This window comes from Hemitrygon akajei, chromosome 6, assembly GCF_048418815.1.
Source record: "Hemitrygon akajei chromosome 6, sHemAka1.3, whole genome shotgun sequence".
Lineage (NCBI taxonomy): Eukaryota > Metazoa > Chordata > Chondrichthyes > Myliobatiformes > Dasyatidae > Hemitrygon > Hemitrygon akajei.
The window spans coordinates 40,905,846-40,928,030 of NC_133129.1; the positions used below are offsets into that span (position 1 = coordinate 40,905,846).

Genomic DNA, 22,185 nt, shown 5'->3' on the forward strand with positions numbered 1-22,185 from the left:
ACTTCGACATCTCTCTGTCACACTCTCTCTCAGAACAAATATAAATAAGACAGGGTTGCACTGTATCAAAATCCCTTCAATAGTTTAAATAATGAAATTGAAAATTTATCAATAGACCAAGGATTAATTAAAATACCACTAGACAAAACTGCATAACTTCCTTTGGCCTACAGACTGACTGATGCAGGGTGGGAGATATGAATTTCTAGTGTAATGCTGGGACATCCCAGCCAATAGCTTTGCTATTGAATTCAAGATGGACCCAGGAACAAAGTCACATTTGCTGGCATCCGTCACTCAGTTAATCCCAGGCTTATAGCAGTTCGACACGAGTCAAGGATTTACTAGCATGAAAGCTACTGAATGCCAGTTATTAGCAATGTTGCGATGTCACTGTGCAGGTTTCCAGCGTTTGTGTCACCTGGCTGACAATTTTGATGCTATATTAGACACTGCACTTCAATGTGAGTCATTAAAGCAGAAGTATTGAGAGAAGTGTTAAGGGGCTACTTACATGCAGGTTTTTCATGTTAAACTTTAAAAAAGGACTTGTTGACATCAGTGCTCAAAAAACGGAATAGGTATGAGTTGCACTTTAAATTTTTAGTGTTAAAACTATATTCCAGTGTCAAAAGTAATGCAAGATATTGGCATTCTGGGGTTTGCTGCATCAATGTCTACCTCTGCTTCAAAATACGGAAAGACCCTCTGCCACAAGTAATAGTTAAAGTGTTCTAAAGGCCTATGACACTTTCACCTTATCCACTTAAAATGGGTGACCCACTTACTTATGAACAATTTTACTCAAAACCCCTCGGATATGAGCCAATGTCTGTAGAAATGAAACTCGGAAAAGTGATAGAAGCCACTGGATATGAGAAATGTTGTAAAAAGTTCAATGTAAAGTTTATTATCAGTGTACATATTTGTCACCACATACAACCCTGAGATTCAATTTCCTGCAGGCATGCTCAGCAGATCTGTAGAATTGTAGGATCAGAATGCATGAGACAACAAATTGTACAAATGCAAACATAAATAAATGCAATAAATAGCGAAAACATGAAATAACAAGATAAAGTGTCCATCAAGTGAGATCGTTGGTTGTGGGAACATCTCAATGGATGGGCAAGTGAGTATAGTTATCCCCTTTTGTTCAAGAGCCTGATGGTTGAGGGGTAGTAACTGTTGTTGAACCTGGTGGTGCGAGTCCTGAGGCCCTTGTACCTTCTACCTGACGGCAGCAGCATGAGAAGAGCATGGTCTGGGTGGCGAGGATCTTTGATGGATGCAGCTTTCCTACGACAGTGTTTCATGTAGATGTGCGCAGTGGTGGGGAGGACTTTACCCATGATGTACCAGGCCGAATCCACTAACCTTTGTAGGATTTTTGTAGGACCTATTGCTTCATATTACATTAAATAATTTTAGCAAAGTGCTGCAAATTTGGTGGAATTAGATGTAAGGCACACTTTTATAATTCACTGATTTATTGATACAGTTATTCACTTTCTAATTGACCTTTAAGAAATTATTCCCTCACACACTTAACATAAGATTAAGTGAGTCACTTGTTATATTAATAATTCAGCCTAATTAAATTCTATGATATCCTAATTTGAGTTTAAAACATTCTGTTGAGAAGCAAATCGCTATGCCACCTAAGATTATTGAGCAAGCATCTTCTTACTATACAAGTTTAGAATATCTTTTGCATGTTATTGCTGATAAATGGTGCTTATGACAATTTTGTGCAGCTGCACGCTTTCTGGGTTGACATCGAGAATTACTGCAATCTGACCCGACCGTGGTTTGCTTCGAGAATCCCCTTTCCATTGAATTTCTACATCCCAGGGCAGATGTCAAGATCTGCGATGAATCAGATAATTGTGTCCAGAGGAGAGCCACCTTTCTACAACATCAAGGAGGTGGAAACGCAGGTAAAGGAGCCTACTAATTCTTGATTATTTACTAGTTTAAATTAACATGTTGATATTGAAGCTCCTAATTATTCAAGTTGTTATTGGAAGACAAAATGCTAGAAGTGCTCAGCAGTTCGGGAAGCATCTGTGCAAAGAGGAACAGAGTTAATGTTCAGGTCAGAGGCAGCAACGGCCAAGTCCTTTGTTTAAATGGTATAGAGTTAATTTTGCCTTCTCCTGTCTCCACACCTGTTTTTCGTGTCTATTCCGTACATTTCTGGTTACTGAGATGTAACATTTTGGGCGATTCATTTAGTGAACAAGATAGGACAGTTCTGGACTTTGTCAGGAAGGTGAATGGAAAGAGTTTTTATAGATCGGAATCAGCTTTGATGTCACCAGCATATGTCGTGAAATTTGTTAACTTAGCAGCAGCAGTAAAATGAAATACATGATATAAAAAAGTCAGTTACACAAAGTGCATGTATGCGTGTGTGAATACATAATCTGTCTGCTCTTCAAGCCTTGGTATTTCTCACCACTTATCGGTGGTGTGTACGTATATTTCTCCCTCAATTTTGGGCCCTCTACCAGAGGCCTGGGAGCTTGAGGGATCGGCGCGTATCCTTGCTGTTCCTAGTAGTGCGCTCTTCTGGACTGACATCTCAGATGTTCCATAGGTTTGTTGGAGTTACTGTCCCAGTCTGGGTGTCTCAGCTCCAAGTGATCCTCTCACCACCAGGTTTACTCTGGCTTTAGCCTTCCACATCCTTTCTATCTGCTCTTTCAAGCCCTGGTATTTCTCCAGCTTCTCACATTCTTTCTTCCCGATGTTACAGTCATTAGGGATTGCCACATCCATTACTATTGCTTCCTCCTGTTCCTTATCCAGTATTACTGTGTCTGGTTGGTTGGCCGGTGCCTGTCTATCAGTCTGTATATGGAAGTCCCACAGGATCTTCACTCTGTCATTCTCCACCATCTTCTCGGTGTTTCGCATTTGGACTTGGGAGTGTCCAATCCATACTCTGTGCAGATGCTCCTGTACACAATTCCTGCAACTTGCTTTTGCCGGTCAGTGTATGCTGTCCCTGTCGGCATCTTGCACCCTGCTACTATGTGCTGGATGGTTTCAGCAGATTCCTTGCTCAGTCTGCATCTTGCGTCTTGCCTGGTGTGATAGACCCCTGCTTCTATTCCTCCCGTGCTCAGCGCTTGTTCTTGTGCAGCCACGAGCAGCAGCTCTCTGCTGTCCCTCAGCCCTGCCATTTCTAGCCAGTGGTAGGACTTTCTTAATGCCAGCCACCTCTGCTATCTGGCAATGGCACATCCCATGCAGTGGCTTGCCTCTGGCCCTCTGGCTCTGCTTCACTCACTTCTGTTCCTACGTCTCATGGTCTTCTGAATAAACTGGGTTCATTCTTATAGTAACATAGAGATGACCTTGTAGAGATTTACAAAATTGAGGGGCACAGATTGTCCTGAGTATTTTCTCTTCTGTCCCGAAGGGAGGGGAGTCTCGAATTAGAGAACGCAATTTCAAAGCGAGAGAAGAAGAACTTACGGAAGATCTAAGGGGTGTATTGTGATGCAGTGGATTGCGACACATCAGGGCTACGTTTTGGCCCAACTAGCCATGGATGTTTCATGAAAACAGAAAGGTGTAAAAAAAAAACATGAAGAGGCAAACTACCATCTAACTGAGCAGTTAAGTAAAGCACAGAAAAAAAATGGAACACTGCTAATGCTACTACAGTAGTATGGGACTGAATTAGTTCCTCATAGTTATGGACAGAGAAGTTCATCCAGTGTACACTGTGTTCTTTTGATTGACTAAATGAGCAAAATCAGCACAGGTACCTAGTGCAGATTGTGGACTGTCTTCAGACAATTCCTTCAATGATTGCATCCTCCAAATCTACCATTTTCATTGTAAAAATCAAGATGATTGTCAATTGTTCAAAGATTCAAAGGTTTGTTTATTATCAAAGTATGAAACTCTGAAATTCTTCTCCAGTTAGCCACGAAACCAAGAAAGAAAAACAGCGACAGCAAGATCATTAACCCTCAAATCACCTCCCCACCGCACAAAAAGAAAGAAACAAAAAAAGAACAGGCCCTCGAATCCCTACCCCCACATACAAAAAGACGAGAAAGATCAGGTGATAAACACAGAATAAAACAAAGTTATCAGACTGAGGGAAAAGAAGTCTGTAGTCAAAGTCCATATCCCAAATGCAGAAAATCCGGGCAACGTTCTCCAGGCACGACAACAGGCTCTCCCCTTTCCTCTCTCAGGCAACGCGATCCCCAGCGATCAAAAGGCAGGCAGTCGCGGTCACCCTCTACATTTGCCTTGGTGTTTCAGACTCTCTTGTGGCTTTGGTTGGCGAACAATGAAAGCTTTAATCAGGAGTCGAACGTCGACTTACGTCCTGTCCCACAACCTGCCTGGCACAAGCTTCGCGCATGCTGCCTCTGCCTCCCAGAATCCTCTGGGAGACCGCAGAGCGCTGAAGCATCCAAATAGTAAATCATAGGCTCCGACTGTTCCAGAATCATATCCAAGATGAAAAGCAAACGTAAAATATATTTAAAAAAAAGAAGTGAAATATCTGGGTTCATGATCTATCCAGAAGATGACTACCAAAAAAACGTTGTACACAGGCACCATCTCGACTGGAAGGTTCAAGAATTCCTCATAGTTGCTAACTTGTTGAAGTAGTGGAACTGTTTCATTTTCACTCATGGCTGTTTCAGGCATCTCCCATCCTAAATGCTTGAAACCACAGTAAATATAAGAGTTCTTAATTGTTTTACTGCTTGTTTCATGCCAACTATCAGTGACAAAAATCACTGCCTATGGAACACAAGTGCACATAACGACACTATTTAAAAAACCCGGTTTGCTGTTTGTGTGGTGTAGTACCTAATAGCTACACAGGTGCACACAACTGATGCTGGTTTGAAACTATCCCAGTTAAGCAGTGTCATGCCCCAAAGTCCCAAATAAACAAAGGAAATCCTGACTATTTTCCCAATTTGTTTGTCTTCTTTGAGAGTTGTCCCAAATAAGTGGATGCCCTGATTAACCAGAATCGTGTGTGTGTTACACGGGTTCACTGTCCATACAGAAATCTGATAATTTGATGGCAGAGGGGAAAAAGCATTGCGTTTGTGTCTTCGGACTCATGTACCACCTTCTTACTGGTGGCAAGGAGAGGAGGCCGTGTCCTGGGTAATGGGGGTCCTTGATGATGGATGCTGCCTTTTTGAGGCTAGAGCTCACGATGGAGCTGGCTCAGTTTGCAGTTTTCTGCTGTTTTTCCGATCCTTTGCAGTGGCCCCTCCATACCAGACGGAGATGCAGCCAGTTAGAATGCTTTCCATGGTACATCTGTAGAAATTTACGAGTGTCTTTGGTGACATATCAAATTTCTTCAAATTCCTAATGAAACATAGCCATTGCTTTGCATTTGGACGGGTGAAAGCAAATGGTGAAGGAGCCTGATGCAGGAGATGGGGGTCTTGGCATGGGTGAGGTGGGCTAAGAAGGCCTGTTTTATATATTGTATCATTCTAACCCAATTTAAAACAAATACAAAATTAGAAAGATAAAACTTACTTGTACTTTTTTTGGATTAAGGCCAACAATCCCAATTAAAAATGAATAAACCTGTGCCACAGCTACCTGACACAGTACACTTGAGTTCTGCCGCACCCTTCCTCGCCTGTTCTCAGAAACTCTTCCACAGGTTGGCAGCATTTGTGGGGAAAAGTACTGTAACATGTTTAATGTCTGAGGCCTTTCAGGAGTGGGCTAGAGAGGGAAAAAAACATGTCTTCAGTAGGAAAAGTAAGAGGTTTATCTTAGAGGGAGGCAAAGAAAAACTGAGCCAAGAGGAAGGGCAGGAATTGCCAATTCTGAGCCAGAACTTTTGAGCTGCATGAAATCGGTGAATTCTCTACTGAATCCAGAAAGCTGCAGCTTGCTCATGAGGATGGAGGATGAGGTGTTATTATGAGCCTCATTATAACAATGCAGGTGGCCACAGACAGAAATCAGAGTGGTAGTGGAATGGTGAATTAATGTGGCAGGCATGGATCATGCAGATTGAACACAGATGCTCTGCAGTCTGCATTTTGTTTCTCCACTGTAAGGACTATAGCCAATACAGTTCACTAGACTGGAAGGGGTACAAGTGAACTGCAGCCTCACTGTTTGTGTCTCTGGATGGACGGAAGGGAAGGGAAGGGATGAAAGGTGTTGCGTTTCCCATGGCTGCACGGGGGAAGGTTTTTTCTTAACAGTGAATCACTGGCTTTTCAATGTGTGAACAACTGTCTAGATCTTTCAGCCTGAATTCTATTCTTTGCCAATTGTGATAGTTAGTGGGTTAATGGGAGGGAGAATGAATTCTTGATTAACATCCATTGACTAATTCCTTCCATAAATGCAAAGAAAAAGGCAAAATTGGGACTGACTGACCATGATTTCTCTAGCATAACTTCCTACATATATGCAACTGAACAATAAAAAGTGGCAAATGTAACTTATTCTTATAATGAAGTATTATAAGCAACAAATCGTAAAGTATTCCATACTGTTTAATGTTATTAAAGCATGTTTAAGAATTGCAATTTGATTTACTGTATATTTTGATTATTCCTCCTTTTCCATATTTTCTATAGATATACAGAGATGCAAAGGAATGCCTGAACCTTCTATCCTATAGATTGGGAACATCTAATTTCTTCTTTGGAACAACGTGAGTAATAATAGGGGAAAGCAGCTCTATAAAATTTTAAGTGAGTTGTACAGTCATTGGGGAAGGACAAATTGGGTAATTCATATCACATAATTCCAGTCAAGATGGCCCCAAGCTGTGATGTCCATCGAGGTCACGGCTCCAACTTGGTTGGTTTTTACATTTGAAGGCAGGGACAGGGATGATGGTGGTTAGAGGCAAGGGACAGTGAATGAAGAGTCCAGGTCAGAGCTGTCCGGTAGAAGGCCAGTGATAAAATAATTTCCAAGAATAAGAGGCCTCACTTGTGCCTTAGCTACTTTGTCCAAAGCTTTAATTAAAATGGTACTTATAACTTGGGAATACCAGCCCACAGTTGCAGACTTGCGAAGGCTTCATTGGAAATATAGCTGTTATGTCTTCAAAACATTACACTAGTTCAAAGGAAGACACGGGAGTCCAAAATGCAGGTGTAACTTAGAGTTTACTTTAAGCAAGGTGCCATGTGTCATGTGGTAGTGTGATGATGTATGCACTTCACATAGACATATAAACACAAAAATTATTTAAACAACAAGAATGCTTACTCAAATAATGTATTTACAAGATTACTCGAATACTACTGAAATGTAAATTCACAACACTTCTCTCTGCTTAACTATAAGCTCCAACTCAAGGTAAAATGCATCTCAACTATATACACAGCATATTATATAATACAACTACTATATACAGATGTCCACAGCATAGTAAATTTTAAATTGTCCCATTCAGGTCTAAAGATTTAATCCCTATGGAGGCTTTCTTACTGTTGTGAAATAACATCTTTCCTGGCGAGGAAGGTCACTCTGCTTGGCAGGTGAGACTTGTGGCTGTGAAACAATCTCAGGTTCGGGGGCCTCCTCCATGATGGTTGTTGGAGTTGACTCTGAGACTGCAGGAAGGGGTTCTGATAGCTCTGGATACCATTCTTCTCCTTTTCTCTCTCTGGTTCTACCTTGATCCCTTTCTTCTTCTTTCTCACATTCCTTCTTTTTCACACCTTTCTGGTTCACATTCTTTCTCTCCATCCCTTCTCTCCTCTTTCTTCTGGTTTGTGCATCTTGATCTTGTGAAGATGTGTTTAGTTCACTAATCCTCCCTTTACAATCTGATCTCTTCTTTTGGTTCCCTCATCCACAACATCATCTGATGAATCCTCTGTTTTTGTATCTCAATTGACTCCTAGCCCATTGTCTCTTAATTGAAGTTCATACAAGAACCATAATACATGCGGAGTAGATCCTGGATGTTTATACTCACAAATGCTGAAAGCTTGCAGCTTTCCTGAAGCTCCTTGAACTCTCTTCCAGGTTAAAACATAGCCACGTTTCATAAGTAGCTGCCTGATTAACATACCAGAAGCTTTCTCAGGTTTGTTGCCTACCAAAGCTGTTGTAGTTGGACCACTGCTTTTGTCACTTTCATGTTTCCTCTGAGAAGTGTGGTCCTTCCTTGGTCCAACCAGCATCACAGAGGCTGGCACCAGCACCTGTTTGACTTCTGTTGGGCAATGTTTCATGGTTTACAGCATAGAGACCGTTGTGGCAGTAATTTTTAAAATTTGCTTCCAGGTGACTTTATTGTAGGGAATGTGGCATGCAATATGCGGATGGATCTTCAATCAGTTGTAGTTGTCTCAGCCAATCACGCCCCCAACAATGTTGACCCGTCTGTTTCTACCACATGCAAGATCAATGTGGCTCAGTGGTTGCTTTATTTCACTGTTACGGATGTCATTCCCACAGGGGTCATCTTTTCTCCAGTGTAAGGTCTTCGCTGGCTCTTTGCAGGCTTCAGTTTAGTATCTTTGAAATGCTGTTCAAACTTATTTTGTGGATTGACTGACGCAGCTGAAATTGTGTCTAATTCCATTTTAATTAATTTGCTGCTCACTTCTGGCATAAGCCATGTTGCTTATCTATTGTTAATTTTCACACTGTATATCTACACAGTCCTGTGTCACTCTCATCATTACCAGATTTTTCATCAACAGTGTGCAGATTAGTGCTCTCTTTGAAGCTGCAACTTGGATTCTTAGTTTTATCTTTTCCCTGGGCAGTCCATTGTCTGCCCGACATGCCCTTTGTATGTGTTCTACTTTGTTGCATTTTCTGCCAGCTTTGCATTTGAATCTGCATTGGGCTGGTGTATGTGAGCCCCTCTCTGGTAACACAAGTTTGTTCAGCGTGGTCAGTTTCTGTTTAGACCAGGGGTGTCAAACTCATTTTAGGTCACGGGCCGGATTGAGCAAAATGCAGCTTCATGCGGGCCGGATCAGTCGGACGCGTGCGAACGCAGCTTTCGTTGCCTCCGTTTTTTCAGCCTGCTCTCATGTGTCTCAGTCTCTGCTATAACTACAAAGTGTTTCACTTTACAAATTCCGTTTCTTATGAAGAAGACTGCCGAGCAAGGCTGCCGAATAAACGCTAAAAACCCTGAAAACCTGGTACCTGAATAAACTCAGCATTAGCCATATCATACGCCATAGGCGCTTCGATTACTGGGGCCAGCTTTAATAGTAATTAGATATTATCTCGCGGGCCAAAGATGATTCCACCGCGGGCCGGATTTGGCCCGCGGGCCTTGAGTTTGACATATATGGTTTGGACTTTGCAATTTCGTTCACGATCACTTTCATTCCTGACTGTAACTCAATTACATCTGTGTGGAGTTTCCATTCAGACTGCAATTTCAACTGCTTTTAAATGCAAGTCGTGCTTCAGTAAAGAGCAGTTTTTTTTAATGCTTTCTTGCAAGGTTCTACAAACTAAATGACCTCTCAGTGCATCATTAAGCCCGTAACCAAACTGGCAATGCTCAAACAATCCCTTCTATTCAGCCATGTACACTGAAATGGATTCTCCTTCCTTTTGATTCTGCATATGAAACCTGAAGTGTTCTGTAATCAACAATGGCTTCAGTTAGAAGGGCTCCTACATCATTTTTACAATATGTGCAATATATTACAATATACCTGCTGTTTTGGTAGGAGCAGTCAACTTTGAAGCAAACTGTATGCCCTTAAACCAAATGCACTTAGCACAATTGGTACTTGTTTCTCATTTATTATTTTATTTGCTTCAAAATACTACTCAGTTTGCTCAGTATATAAAATCAATTATCTGTTATGTAATCAAACGTGTCAATCTTTCCAATGTAACCAGCCATTTCTGCTTTTTATATGATTATCATCCAGTACTCACTCTTTATGAATCTGTGAAACCTTCCTTTCTCTTTATGAACCCATGATGACTTCTTTTCTGACTTAAAAAAAAATTCAATTGTGTCTTCCCTTCTGAAGAAGATGTACTGTGCTGCTTTTTGTAACTTGACCATCTCTTGGTGCAATTTTTTAAAAGTTTTTTTTTCTAATTATGATTTATAATTAAAATTTTTATTACAAAGTATATTTACTTCGATTTGTACTTCAGGGAGCACGAAGCGCAGAAACAAATATCACTGTGATGATTGTACGCTCTAGTATCAATTGTTTGGTGACAATAAAGTATTAAGTATTGTCTTGCCGAACTTCAACAGGTCGCTAGCCATCTTGGGCTCATTTTAAAAATAATGTTGTCGCCTATCAAGTCAAGTCACTTTTATTGTCATTTTGACCGTAACTGCTGGTACAGTACACAGTAAAAATGAGACAACGTTTTTCAGGACCATGGTGTTACATGACACAGTACAAAAATTAGACTGAACTACGTAAAAAAAAAACAACACAGAGAAAGCTACACTAGAGTACAGGCCTACACAGGACTGCATAAAGTGCACAAAAATAGTGCAGGCATTACAATAAATAATAAACAGGACAATAGGGCAAGGCGTCAGTCCAGGCTTCGGGTATTGAGGAGTCTGATGGCTTGGGGGAAGAAACTGTTACATAGTCTGGTCGTGAGAGCCCAAATACTTCGGTGCCTTTTCCCAGACGGCAGGAGGGAGAAGAGATTGTATGAGGGGTGCATGGGGTCCTTCATAATGCTGTTTCCTTTGTGGATGCAGTGTGTAGTGTAAATGTCTGTAATGGCGGGAAGAGAGACCCCGATGATCTTCTCAGCTGACCTCACTATCTGCTGCAGGGTCTTGCGATCCAAGATGGGGCAATTTCCGAACCAGGCAGTGATGCAGCTGCTCAGGATGCTCTCAATACAAACCCTGTAGAATGTGATGAGGATGGGGGGGTGGGAGATGGACTTTCCTCAGCCTTCACAGAAAGTAGAGACGCTGCTGGGCTTTCTTTGCTATGGAACTGGTGTTGAGGGACCAGGTGAGATTTGTTACTTGGTGGTGAGGGACCAGGTATGTTACGTTTTGTAACTTTAAAGCATTAAACTAATTCAGAGGAAGACACAGGAGTCTGAAATGCGGCTGTAACTCTGCTTACCTTAAGTGAGGTGTGCACTTATGCAATTCATATAACGTAATGAATTATCAAACAGAATGTGTACTCCAATAATATATTTACAATATTACTCAAGTACTACTAAAATATTAAATGTACAACAATACCAATTTTCATCTGTCATGATCTCACTCCACCCTAACTCGATATCTCCTCCAGTTCTATAAACCTTGTGTACGTTATTCCATTTCATCACTCCTGATTTTAATTATTTTTGTTCAAGTGACTATATTGCCATCCATCAGGGACAAAATCGCTTTGCCTTTCTTTTCCAAAAAACTCCTTGGGTTGTCATCATTTGCACTTGATTTATTATTGCTGGAGTATTGAGACGGTTGCATTTTTTTGTTGCTATCGGGATAATTCTTGTACCTTGAAGTCACTGATTTTGCATGTAATAGGAATACAGATAGTTTTCACTACTTTTCAGAGAATTGTTAGAGTGCTTGAGTTGATCATTTGCCTCCTCAAGTTTAGGCTGTCTTTATAGCGTTCAAGTCAATCCAATCCTCATTGGAGAATAATTTTCATGCAAGTTTAAAATATTAACCCAAATCGGAGTAAAGTATTGATAGCAAACTTTAACAGTAGCAACTGTAATCTTGTTTTATTTATTTTCATTGGTTCCTCTTCAGGCCAACAAGTTTTGACGCCTTTGCATTTGGGTTTCTTGCTCCTCTGTATAAAGCAGAGCTGCCTAACGCTCATCTCCAGAAGCACTTGCATCAGCTCCATAACCTTTGTCACTTCTGTGACAACATCTTAACCCAGTACTTTGTACAAAGCTCCTCAGGTAAGTCGCAGGGTGCCGTGGATGGAAAACAGTGTGTACTTTACCCAGTTTATTCATCTATTTCAGAGAAAATACACTGACATATTACAGATTATTTACTGTTCATTGAATGCATCAGGAATGGCATGACAGTAAGCTGATGGGAGGGGAAGAAGGGGATTTGGGAAACTATTGGATTTGTCATGATGTACAGTGTGAATTGATTGGACGCTCAATTCAGGGACAAGACATAGCTGCTGATTTCAAGCAATTGAATTAGAATGATGTAATCGTTGTGGTAAGACTGTGGCAAATGAAGTGGTTTCCTGTACTGTCATCCATTGGCTGCACAGCTGATATATTACCTTTGTTTCGGGCCTCCTGGCCACTGATAATACTCCCAACCTAATCTAAGAATAAATATGTTGACCCAAAGTTCAGTAATAATATCCCACTGCCTTTTATTGCACTACTTTGAACATAGACGAGTAAAAGTGCAGAAGTGCTCAGGTTCAGCTGGCTTCAAAAGGTAGAAACAGTTTATTCTACTTTATTGGGTGGTTTGATCAATCCTTCCTCTTCCTCTACCCCTAATTGTTATGAGAACTGGAGAATGGGCTACCCTTGTGAACCACCTAGTAAATTAATATAAACTGTTTACAGAGCTTTGGGTGTTCCTCAGACTGTCTTGCAAACAGATTGTGACAGAGGCATTTTATTCATGGTCCCTTTTGTCTTTTTAATATCTATCTTTGGTTCTTGCCACCTTTTACGTCACATTTGAATGTAGCTTTATTATTTTTGGTTTTCTGTTGCATACCCTATTCTGTATCCACACTCTGTCTATTATGTCCCAGGGGCTTCAGTTTTCTGATACAAATACTACATCAAATATATTTTGAAATATATATAAATTGAAGAGACGGCATCATCCAGGACAAATCAGCCTAAACATTTCAGATGGAGATGAGAGGGTGTACAGGAGTGAGATATACCAACTAGTGGAGTGGTGCCCCAGCAACAACCTGGCACTCAATGTTAGGAATACATACCAATCCTCATAGAGGGATCAGAAGCAGAGAGAGTGAGCATTTTCAAGTTCCTGGGTGTCAAGATCCCTAGGGACCTAGCCTGGTCCCAACATATCAGTACAGGTGTAAGGACGGCAAGACAGTGACTATACTTCATTAGGAGTTTGAAGAGATATGATATGTCAACAAACATGCTCAAAAACTTCTATAGATGTATTGTGGAGAGCATTCTGACAGGCTGCATCACTGATTGGTATGGGAGGGAGGGTGCTACTGCACAGGACTGAAAGAAGCTGTAGTTGGTAATAAATTTAGTCAGCTCCATCTTGGGTACTAGCCTACAAAGTACCCAGGACATCTTCAAGGAGCAGTGTCCCAGAAAGTAGTAGTTGGCAGCCATCGATCTCAGGGGATCATGGGTTTGTGCCTCTGGTGGTCTGTGTCCTCTCCAGGGCGCAAGCCTGGGCGGGAAGATTTGAAGAACCGGCTGTTGCCCATGCAGGGGGATCCCCCCTCCATGTCACTCTTGTAGTCCAAGGGAAGGACAAGTGCCGATACAGCTTGGCACCAGTGTCATCACAGAGGTTGCCAGAGTGAAGCTGTAAGCAACATCACACTGCCTTAGGGACCCTGGCTCCTAAGCCACGTGTGAAGGCCAAGAGTTGGACTTGGTTGTCAGAAGCTGTTAGAGACGCACGCCATTTGGAGCACTTTATAAAGCTCCCACTATCACCATGGCTATGACAACCTTAGGAGCCCTTAGAAAGGCAGTGTCCATTATTAAGGAGTCCCAGCACCCAAGGCATGCCCGTTTCTGATCGTTACCATCAGGTAGGAGGTACAGAAGCCTGAAGGCACACACTCAGCGATTCAAGAACAGCTTCTTCCCCTCTGCCATCCGATTCCTAAATGGACATTGAACCTGTGGACATTAGCTCACTTGTTCCATATATTATTTATGTTTTTGCATGATTTTTAATCTATTCAATATACATATACTGTAATTGATTTACTTTATTTATTTTTACAGTTTTTTTCCCCTGTATTATGTATTGCATTGAACTGCTGGCTGCTAAGTTAACAAATTTCACGACGTGCCAGTGATAATAAACCTGATTCTGAAACATTTGTTCTTCCCAACATTGTATTGTGATCTCAACATCTACAATTGGTCTGAAGTTTTTCACTGAGGTTATTCTGACAGCACATTCCAAACACGTAACCTTTAAGAGATGGGTAAGGGGAGTAAGCCTAGGGGAATAAATTTGCAAATTCCCTTCCTGAGTTGTAACTTAGGAAAAGAACTTGAAGGGGTGATTAAAGCATTCCTTGAATGCTATTGTGCCTGAATTCCAGAAGTTCTTGACCAAAGACACCAGAACAGGAGTTGCCAACCTGAGGTCCACAAACCCCTTGCTGAGTGGTTTTGGTCCACAGCATAATAAATGTTGGGAACACTTGCACCGGAAGATGCTTTTACCACAGGGATTGCGGATGTTCCAGGTGTGATGGTTCATGGTTAGTTAGAGATGACTGATAAATGTTAATCTCGCCAGAGATCCACGTCCTGCAAGATGTATTTTCAAATAAATCTGCATCTCTTTAGCAGTTCTTTACATTGTCAGTGGGGGGGGGGGGTGGAATTCAGATTGGGTTAATTGAACATTACCTTTTTAAGCCTGTGCTTACTTTAAATTTTAATCCATATTTTCTTCAAGCTGCAGCTAATTTTTGAATGATTGTACCCAAAGGTATTCATCTTATTGACGTAAATGTGTTTTGGAGCAGATTTTACACACTTTCAATTATCTGGTTTCATTTTCGCATCAAAGATACTTTGGAATGCACTGCTTCATTTGATGAGGCTATTGTAATATTAACTCTGTGCCCCTTTCAAGACCAGAATTATGCAAAGCTGTCAAATTAGAATTAATGAGAAGCTTAAAATCTTGTAACTTTTTACTTGTCCCTTTGCAGGTCATTATTGCACACCAACAGAAAATCAGTTGAGAACGTGGTATCTTAATTTTGTACCTGAACACTTTCAAAATACACAGATTTTTGCAGAAATGGATATGCATAGGAGGAGTTTATTGTATGATAATATAGTTTGCAGGTGACTCTGAGGAGGCTTCCTTCCAGAGCATGTAGCAGGTCTTGTAGAAATAGTCCTTTTGACTTGATCTTGCTAAAATGTTTCTTTCACGACTATTGTTGATTCTTTTTTCTTCTTTTTCTGTTTAGTGACCTCAGAAGAGATGGTGGATGAAAACCTGCAGAAGCTGACCCAGCTTGTAAACAAGGAATGCAACCTGATTGAAAAGGTTAATCCTTTTGGTCACTTTCTGTTGACATGATCTATTTTATGAAACCTTGAACCTTGCTCCTACTAACCGTGTACGTTAGATGAGTGTGTCGATGGGACGAGGCAGAACAGCCGTTTGGCAGGAACTAGATGGGTCTTAGGGCCTGCTTCTCTGCTTTACTGCTCTATGATCTAGCATTCCTACCTGACCGTGGCAAGAATATGTTGCAATTGCATTCTAGTGTTGAAGTGTGTCATAAAACAAGGGAGATTACAGCCCTTTGGTGCTCCCAGAAGCAGGACGACCAGAATAACCTTGTATTTGAGCTAGGGATAGGAATCTTTATCAAAGACTCTAAATCATGATGACTCTTGCCTGATAATGTGTAGATGCTAGATGGGGGAAGAATCCTGTTTGGCATTGGCTTCCTGTTGGCCGAATATTCTGTTAATTGAAGCTAGCTGAAGTTGCTTGTTGTAAGGCCTTAGAAAACTGGAAAGCTAACGGCAAGCATTGTCATCGCCATGGAAAGATGGGAAAAGAAATTTCAGAGTATTTCAAAGTTGATCCTTTTGTCAGGTTTTCTCTGTTTCTAGTACCACTAATTTTGCTTTTACCAACATTACTAACTTGTACCTTGTGCTTTCTGAAGCTAAAGTTGAACATGGAAAATACTGCCAGTTTTGTTGGTAATTCTTTGGATCCTAGCCTTCAGTTTTTCAATATGGATTTGTATTACAAGCGTAAATCAACTCTGGCAAAAAGAGCACTATTCATACTAGTTCACATTCTACATCTGGTCATATTAATCTACTTTGCAATCTAATGTTACTGTTACACCATGACAATTGCTTTAAATAATGTTAACCTATTCCCACTTGTCCTAAAAGTATTGGCATATTGTGTGAATGACTTTTTTTAAAAGCAAAATCTGTAGAAGCGGAAGAAATCACTAATGTTAACGTGCATATAATTTTATATAAGTATGTTTAAATCCTTTAAAAAATGAAAAATCTGTCAGATTTTTTTTCTCTTTTAGATGGACGACAATCTTCGCAACAGTCCCCAGCATAAATCCCAAGGAGCAGCCCCCTTAAAACTGACAGCCATGACTAGTGAAGTCAGCTCATCACAGCACTGATGCCTTGACCATTCTCGTTGCCTAAAAATATTTGTAGCAAGTCTGGGAGGGACAGATCTTTAGTATGCCTACAGACCAGTAGGGAAATAGAGATGGGAAGGAAACGAAGTGCCATTTTGAGAAGATCTGCACTGAACCTGTGTGCAAGATGAAGATATCCAAAGTTTTACATAGATACATCAGGCTCCAATGTTTTGTTAATTCTAATTCAGCAGCTGGAACAAAAGAACCAATATCCTTTCAGGCGCAGTATTTCAGGCACATATCCGATTTTTGTTTATTTTAAGTTAATGTAATGTTTTGAATGACAATAGTCTTCTGTGTGTTTCTAGATTCAATTAGTCCTGTTGGCGTGCCAGTTTTTGATAGCTTTGACCAGGTGGTGGCCGATTCTGGAGGCAAACGTCATCTGAAAAGCAGCAGTGTTTGCTAGAATAAGTCTCTGTTTCAGTTCTGCTGTTTGTACTGGACAGAAGCTGTCCGGCTCTGGCCTGATAGTCATAAATGAACATCTACTTCTTGTAGCTCTCATTATTGGTAGCTTGCTATGAACGGCAAAATCATTACCTTGGGTAATATTTCTAAAATGCTGCAGTTACTTGGCCTTAATCAATGCAATGGTAACTCCATAGCTTTGGTGATTACTTAGTACAGACTTATAAATAATGTAGTTTATGATTTTACTAGTTTCCATAAATTGGTTGTTAAAATACGGACAATGTTTGAATGTAGTTTAGAGCTTCATTGTTCTTCGAAGCAACATAAGCTTTTAGAGAAAAATGTGTTTTGAGCTTTGCTCTGTTGCACTAATGAATGTAATGGTTTCTGACCCATGAATGCAAGAGGAAGCCATTGGACTCATTTCAGAAGTATATCCTATCAAATTTAGCACAGGTTACTGCAAGGAAAAGTTGCTTTAGAAATTGAATGTGTTACCTTTTAATCTTAATTGCAATTGGAATCACTTTTAAAATGGAACAAGTTTTAAGATTGTTTTTAAATGAGCCAATCGAAATCCAGTTCTAAAGTAGTGAATTGGTTAAAGCATCCTTGTTTAGGATGTTTCAATTGACAAGTGAACACACAGTGTTAACAAAAAGACTGCCGATGTCAATGATCTGGAATGAAAAGAGGAACGATACAAGATGCTCAGCAGACTAGTCAGCATGTGAAGAAAAGAAATAGTCATGTTTTTGGGTCAAAGAACCTTTGTCAGAACATTCAGTTTGACATTTTTCTATTGTGACAGACCAGCACATTTGGAAAATAGTCATTATTTTGCCATTAATGACAAACTTTGTAAAATATAGGTTAATCCAAAGATGTAGGATAGTTTGTAAATTGCCCCATGATTAGGTTAGGGTTAAATCAGAGTTATCAGAGGTTACTGGGGTATGTGGCGTGAAGGGCCAGAAGTGCCTGTTCCACACTATATCTCTCAGTAAATGAGTAAGTAGAAGTCAGTGATTTTTTTTCATGAAGAAATAGGGATGAAAAGCCAAAATGTGACATTTATAATAGGTGTTGAAACACTAATAATGCTATGAAGGTATAGTATTTGTGTTTATTTTGTTCTATGTTTTTAAAAAAACTATTTAATTTCAGGATTTGGCAGTATGGACATGTGTATTTGTGCACTCCCGAGTGCTCTGTGAAGTGTTGCTGATAATCTAAATGTATGAAAGTTGGGGAGCTCCTACAGAAAACTGCCCCCGTCATTGATATCTATAGCACTAATTTTGCAAGTCTCTTGTTAATCATTTGCTTAAGGATGTTTGGTAAATTTGACTGATTTTTTTCATGAGAATGTAGACGAACATGTTTTTATCAAGAGTTGTTTTTTCTACAATGTCCTGTTTTAAATTCAAGTAACTGGTTAACAGTTTTGTGTTTTAACTTCTATTTTCTTGGCATAACTTGACCCAGTAAGAATGCAGTTTGTTTTCAAGCATCATGAATGTGGTTATACTCAGTTTATATTATAAATGGTTAACAGAATTGAGATTGTAGATAATTTAATGCTGAGGTTGCTTGTACTAATATGGTGAAAATACAATAACTACTGCTGCATATTGCACTTTACCTCCATACCTATAATTTGTTTCAAGGTGGCATGAAGTTAGACTGGCAATGCCTATGTGCTTGCTGTGAATATTTTCCATTGTGAAATTTTTTTCTACTCCTTTTAATCGTTCCTGATAATGTAGGATTTAGCTGCAATTTTAAAAGCTTAAAACCTCCTGTGTAGTTATGGGCACTGGATATGTTTGCTAAGGTTTGAAATTGTTTATTTAATCAGATTTGGTGGGTTGCTTTCTTAAGTTTCAAATATTCCTCGTCCTTGGAAAATATGCCTCACTGAGGTAGGGTGGAAGCTGAACTCAACAAAAGGCAAAAACTGAGGAGCCTGCATCCTTTCTAGAGTGATACGTGTAGCTCTAAGAATTAATCTATATGTCTTGGGATGTAAAGAATTATATGAATCTATGTAAAGATGTACCATTTTATGTAAATAAGATGCCCCCTTTAAAAAGCAGCTATGGGTGCATATATCAAGATAGGCATGAAGCCGACTAACTAGGAATGAGCAATTAGTGCTCTTCTTGCCATATTCCAAGAATTAATATATAAAAATGGTTATACCGTGTCTGCAACAGAAACATAATATGCAGAATTATCTATTTTTTAGTTGCAGTTCAATTCAGACTCATTTATTTAATTTACATTTAATCAAAATGTTTGGTTTCCAGCAGGCAGTTGGAACAAACTCTGCAGATTGAGTTTAAAATTCATAAGTCAATTCATGACCCCTGCATGGAGTTTATTGCAAAGATATCACCATGAAAGTTGTATTCAGAGCAGAGCACGATGACACTCTACGTTGTTTGGGTTTTTACATGTGCAAGAGGAAGGGAGTTTGCATTGCCACCAGTTGATAACATTGCCAATGACGTGTTCAGATCCTGATGTTTTTTTCCAGCCTGAAGTTCTTGAAGGCTGGCCAGCTTTATCACGGGCCCTTAAACAAATTCTTTGTTTCAGACTAGACTTGTACTATGTTCACTGTTATTGACAGAGGGGGTAGAAATGGCGTTTCATCACTATCCAGTGAATAGAGGGGTTCAAAGGTCTCGATGGTTTGGTAGGGTTTGTTGAACCTCCTTGCATCCAATTGAAAAACTAAGAATAATTGATTGCAATTTGTGATGCATTGATTCAGAAAGTAGGCAAATATTTTCATACAAAAATTGTCTAGTAATTGACCATTGACAATGTGCTTTAAACAAGTAAGTCTGGCATTGATGTAAGCAGCATGATTTATAACTCTGCTTTTAAAAACTTATTTCTACTGTAAAGACATCTAACCAGGGAAAAAAATCTTAAAATTCATTACTTCCCCAAATTTATTTAATAGCCATCTGTCATTAACACCTGATGGATACTTTGAAAGCATCGAAAGGTGGTTTGCAGCTGAAAACTAATGTTGGAACAGTGATGTGCATTGAATTTGCCAGATCTTGCACATTGGAAGTATTCACTTAATTTGTTCCCAGGAAATGGGTTGAGAGAAGGAAGCAGAAGTTGACACCCACTTCAACAGTTGTACTTGGCATGTGGTGGTGGGCTGCCTTCTGGAAAGACTGCTGTATGTGTAGTGATCCCTGTTATTTCTTGTAGACTTTGGTACAATTCAGTAGCACTTTATTTTGGGGCAGAGTTAAGAAACAACTGTGTCCTCTGGGCTGGGCACCTTTCTGGGGAAATGTTAATACACCAGTGGTCTTGTTGGTAGGTTATATGAGTGTGCTCATGAGTGGTAGATTCCAGGGGAATTGAGATAAATGTCGGGACAATAAAGTAAGTTGTATGATGGTGAGCATGAATTGGGACTGAAGGGTTTGTTTCCAAGCTATATCTTTCTACAGTAGCCTGCCAGTTTCATGACATTTTGCTAAAGTCAATTTTATTTATTTATGTAAATTATATTTTAAAAATTGCCATGTAGGCACTAATTAGTCCAGACCTCTGGATTGCTAACTGAGTAATAACCACTACTACCTGAATAAGATTTAATTGTTGTTAAAAGGTGGAAGTTAAATCAGGCTGTGCGTGAAGCTTTGGTTTGTCCTTCAAGTGGTGTCAGTTTCAGAGATCTTGTGTGAAATACCTCGAGCCAAAGTACATTCAAACCTTTTGAATTTGGGACTTGTGCACCGTGATGCATGCATTGCAAAAGGCAGAGGTTGCAGAATGGAGAAGAATTAACAATTTCAAAAATATAACGAAAAGCTGATATTAAAATATTGAAATCAGTTTTAATATTTAGGAACCTACTTAGACTATTAGTCTTCCAGTTGAGTCATTCTAACCTATGAGTAATGTGTTTTCAATTAAGCCGCAAGGGTACATTAACATTCCACAGAAGCCTGTCTGGACACAGAGAAGGGAATCCCTTTTACATTTGCAGCTAATATATTAGCTGCGATTGTACTTTTGAAGCTAAATGGCCATTGCTATAGCCATTGCTCATAGCTAGTTAAATAGAAAATGGTACGTGAGGAAATTATAACCCTCTCTCTGGATGCAATAACATTAATATATTGTACTTGAATTGTTGGTGGGTACAGCTAGGAAAGTAGCCAGCTGCAAACAAGAAAATCTGCAGATGCTGGAAGTCCAAGCAACACACACAAAATGCTGGAGGTCTCATTGTGCCTGTGCAAGTTCTTCAAACATATCGTCCAATTCTTGTTATCTCATGCAAGCCAGGTGATCTGGTATACGAACAGTTTTGCTGTAATTTTGCTGGAGAAGTGAATTTGTGTTGATTCATATTTAAATAAGGGCTGTGAGATTTTAATTTCTCTTGGATTTGCGATAGAGAGATGTTCCAAATTTTCAGATGTCTCTCGATATATGAAACAGCAATATGCTGGAAATGCAGAGCAGGCCAAGTAGCATACCTGGGGTGGGGGAGGGGAGAGAGATGGAGTTAACATTTCAGATCAATGATGTTTCCTCAGACCTGACATATTATTGGTTTCTCTCTCCATAAATGCTACCTGGCCTGATGAGAATTTCTGATGTTTTCTGCTTTTCAATTTTATATTTTTGACATCTGCTATTTTTTTCAGTCCAGAAAGGCAATGCCTTGTTTTTCCCCAGTTATTAATCTTCCTAATTTTCTTGTCAATAAAGTCCCTTACTATTTCTGTTTATTGGCAGTGGATTCAAAACTGTTTCATGTCATTTCCAGTACACAAATGTAAAGGAGAAATAAATAATTGTTACTCTTGATCCAATGCATTATTAAACACACAATAAGATAACATGGTAAAAATAAAAAAAGATGTAAATACAGTATATAAGATGTCTTATATACATTGCTAAATGTCCATAAAGTGATCCTAGGTGGAGGAGTGGTTGTACATAAGGTGACTGACAGAAAATGATGAAGTAGTGGTGGTTCGGGGTGTGGGTCAGTGGGTAGAGGTGTCGATGAAGTGGTGGTTTGGGGTGTGGGTCAGTGGGTAGAGGTGTCGAAGTGGTGGTTCGGGGTGTGGGTCAGTGGGTAGAGGTATCGATGAAGTGGTGGTTTGGGGTGTGGGGCAGTGGGTAGAGGTGTCGAAGTGGTGGTTTGGGGTGTGGGGCAGTGGGTAGAGGTGTCGATGAAGTGGTTTGGGGTGTGGGTCAGTGGGTAGAGGTGTCAATGAAGTGGTTTGGGGTGTGGGTCAGTGGGTAGAGGTGTCGAAGTGGTGGTTTGGGGTGTGGGTCAGTGGGTAGAGGTGTTGATGAAGTGGTGGTTTGGGGTGTGGGT

The 22,185-nt window shown here is 40.0% G+C and overlaps 1 protein-coding gene across 3 annotated transcripts in view; it reads left to right on the forward strand.

Annotated features, from left to right (window-relative positions):
* mtx3 (metaxin 3) overlaps positions 1-21,939 on the forward strand; it is a 36,568-nt gene extending 14,629 nt beyond the window's left edge. For all 3 annotated transcript variants that reach the window (XM_073048208.1, XM_073048209.1, XM_073048210.1), the window contains 5 exons: positions 1,758-1,940; positions 6,615-6,691; positions 11,753-11,910; positions 15,165-15,244; positions 16,266-21,939. In XM_073048208.1, the coding sequence (XP_072904309.1) occupies positions 1,758-1,940; positions 6,615-6,691; positions 11,753-11,910; positions 15,165-15,244; positions 16,266-16,367 (600 nt within the window). In that variant the 3' untranslated portion in view covers positions 16,368-21,939. The remainder of the gene's footprint in view (positions 1-1,757; positions 1,941-6,614; positions 6,692-11,752; positions 11,911-15,164; positions 15,245-16,265) is intronic.
* The last annotated feature ends 246 nt before the right edge of the window (positions 21,940-22,185 follow it).